General features: G+C 44.2%; 1 protein-coding gene across 5 annotated transcripts in view; it reads left to right on the top strand.

Moving 5' to 3' along the window:
• The window catches only part of SPATS2L (spermatogenesis associated, serine-rich 2-like), a 167,209-nt gene extending 164,699 nt beyond the window's left edge, over nt 1–2,510 (top strand). For 3 of the 5 annotated variants that reach the window (XM_012655422.1, XM_012655430.1, XM_012655413.1), the window contains one exon: nt 1,611–2,173. In XM_012655422.1, the coding sequence (XP_012510876.1) occupies nt 1,611–2,006 (396 nt within the window). In that variant the 3' untranslated portion in view covers nt 2,007–2,173. Of the gene's footprint in view, nt 1–1,610 lie in introns of all 5 variants that reach the window. The other 2 variants (XM_012655407.1, XM_012655439.1) reach the window with 2 other exon arrangements.
• The last annotated feature ends 396 nt before the right edge of the window (nt 2,511–2,906 follow it).

Raw genomic sequence — 2,906 nt, 5'->3', positions numbered from 1 at the left:
GAAATACACTCAAATATCTAAGTCAGAACACTGTACACCCAGGCAAGGACGGCCCTTGGGCTGGCCCTGAGCTTGAGAGTGACCTTTCTGGCCCCTCCCCGAGCCAGGGCCCACCCCACAGAGTGAGGGGTCAGTGAGACCCAGGAGACACGACCACCAGAATCTGTACTCTCCCTTCTAGAGGACGCTACAAGTCCTCGAGATCCTGGAATTCTGTTCCTAAGGGATCCAAAGCCCACTCACAGGGTCTGTTGGGACCACTTCTCTGCATACATCGTCTTGAGGGCAGACCACACTACCACTTTGCACACCCATAGGTCCCAAGGGTGGTTGTTTGCGGGAGTGGGGGCAAAGCATAGGTGTGCAGGTGGGAATATCCACTGTCACATGTGCAAGGACCCCTCACACTGTGGGGGGAGCCAGAGGTAGGAAGACAGTATTCAGACACACAGCATGTGGGCCTGCACCTGTACTCTTGCCCTGGGCCCTGAGTTATTGGGGGTGGGCCCTAAACCTATACCATCCAGTCACAGTGCACAAATGAAGAACTTTACATATTTGTAACTCATGAAAGTACATGTTTTAATAGCAGAGGTTTGATTTTCAAAAAAGGTCTGTGTTCATGTAACAACCTTCTTATGAATCTTGTCGAGAGACGGTACATGAAGTAGGAATGGCTCCACCATTACCCAACTATAGACCTTGGGCAGATCCCTTAAATACATTACTCTCAGCTATAAAATGAGGCAAATAGCAGCAGCTATCTTCAAGGGTGACTGAGGTACTAAATGAGGGAATGCATGCCGAAGTACCCCCTGGGTGCCTGGCACACTGTAAGCACACGGTAGGTCTTGGCTATGATTGACCTCAAGGAGTTCAGAGAGCTTTTCCTTGCAGAGGGACAGACAGGCTTAATCCATTGCTTCCTCATTTCTCATCTATTTATGTTCTTGGCTGCTGAGTTGTTGAAGGAGTGATTTCTCAGAATGAGGCTTCAAAATCTGTTTGCTTAGAACTGCAGAAATTTAGAACTAACGGCCTCTGTGAAATTATACCTCACCTCCACACCCCACCAAGGTCCCCCATATACACTTCATCCCTGTGTTTGCCAAAGGTAATTTTTCTGATCTATCATGATATTTGTTTTGAAATAAATTAGAACAACTACTTTAGAGAAGAAAATTTACATACAGAATTTTACTTTTTTCTTCATGTTTTTAATTAGAATTCTTGTACATAGTCTATACAGAATGTCTCAGAAATTTTCATGGTAGAGAATCATCATTTCTCTGCCCCTGTGTTACATTTTATTGTGCTATATTTGAAGCATACTTTATGGGTTTTATTTGGCCCAGTTTTTGAATTGTCTGTCTTATGCTTCTGTAACCTCTTTCAGCATCAGTAATTTCCTTACAGTTCCATTTACAAGACAGTCCACTATTCTTTAAGATTAAGGATTTTACCGGCTTGACCTCATTTTCATGTTTTCATATTCTTCTAAGGTGTGTAAAAAGCTCACCTGTGGCCTAGAGATTTGGTTTCCCTGATGTCTACTGGTGTCATCTGTGGTTTGCTGGCATCTGATACTTACCTCTTTTCTCTTTTGGTAGAATGGGTCTTCTAGCCAAAGACGAAGATTTAATCCACAGTATCATAACAACAGGCTAAATGGGCCTGCCAAGTCCCAGGGCAGTGGCAACGAGGCTGATCCGATGGGGAAGGGCAGCAGCCGCCACGAACACAGAAGACAGCCGCACAACGGCTTCCGTCCCAAAAACAAAGGTGGCACCAAAAATCAAGAGGCCCCCTTGGGGACAAAGACCCCTGAGGCCCCAGCCCATTCTGAAAAGCCCCGGAGAAGGCAGCACCTGGCAGATGCCTCTGAGGCCAGGCCCTTCCGGGGTAACGTCGGGAGGGTTTCACAGTGCAACCTCTGCCCCACGAGAATAGAAGTTTCGACAGATGCCACGGTTCTCTCAGTCCCAGCTGTGACGTTGGTGGCCTGAGCTAGGAGAGAAAAGAGCAGTTTTCACTCATTTTGGTTCCCTGCCCGAGGTGCTGACCCAATTCGCTGCCAAAAGAGAGTCAATCAGAATATACAAATCCTGTATGGTTGTGTCATCCTCTCTTTAATCATTTTTACTAATTCTAATAATCAGCTCTAGCTTGCTTCATAACTTTCATGGCTTTGCTTGATCTGTTGACGCTTTCTCTCATCAAGACTTTGCAGCATTTTAGCCAGGCAGTATTTACTCATTTGTTAGGAAAATCAAGATGTGGCTGAAGATCAGAGGCTCAGTTAGCAACCTATGTCGTAGCGGTGATGTCAGTCTGTTGATCGTCTTTAGAGAGTTGATGTTAAAAAAAAAAAGAATTCTTAATGATCAGACAAACGTGATCTGTTGAGGACACATGCGCTTTTGTAGAATTTAACATCTGGTGTTTTTCTGAAAAATATATATATACATATATTGCTTTATTTGAAACAAATTAAAATATGCTGCATTTGACACCTGGCTTGTTGCTTTCATTGATACCCACCTCGTTATTGGATGTACCGTATAGTACTTTCAAGAAAACTTCAGAGACTGGAGGTTGCATCTCAAAGGTCTGTACTAAACCGTTTCCTTGGGGACAAGTACCCTTTCAGAAAAAATAATGTCCTTTCAGTTAGGTTACACACAGATAAGATAGATGGATACTCACCCCAATCATCTTAGACACCACGTGGCAGTTGGGAACCTTGGTTGCAAGTAACATAAACCTTGGATCAGCCTAGCTTAATAAAGAGAATTTATTGGTTCAGTGAGTGCAAAGTCCATTTGGGTCCAATTTGATCAGGGTTGCAGCTCCTTTCTCTTGATTATCTCAGATCTCCCTTCCTCCTTAAGTTGACATTCTATTCA

This window comes from Propithecus coquereli, unplaced genomic scaffold (assembly GCF_000956105.1).
Source record: "Propithecus coquereli isolate 6110/MARCELLA unplaced genomic scaffold, Pcoq_1.0 Scaffold113, whole genome shotgun sequence".
Classification (NCBI taxonomy): Eukaryota; Metazoa; Chordata; class Mammalia; order Primates; family Indriidae; genus Propithecus; species Propithecus coquereli.
The sequence above is the reverse complement of the archived record's forward strand: the minus strand, read 5'-3'. Positions and strand labels throughout refer to the sequence as shown.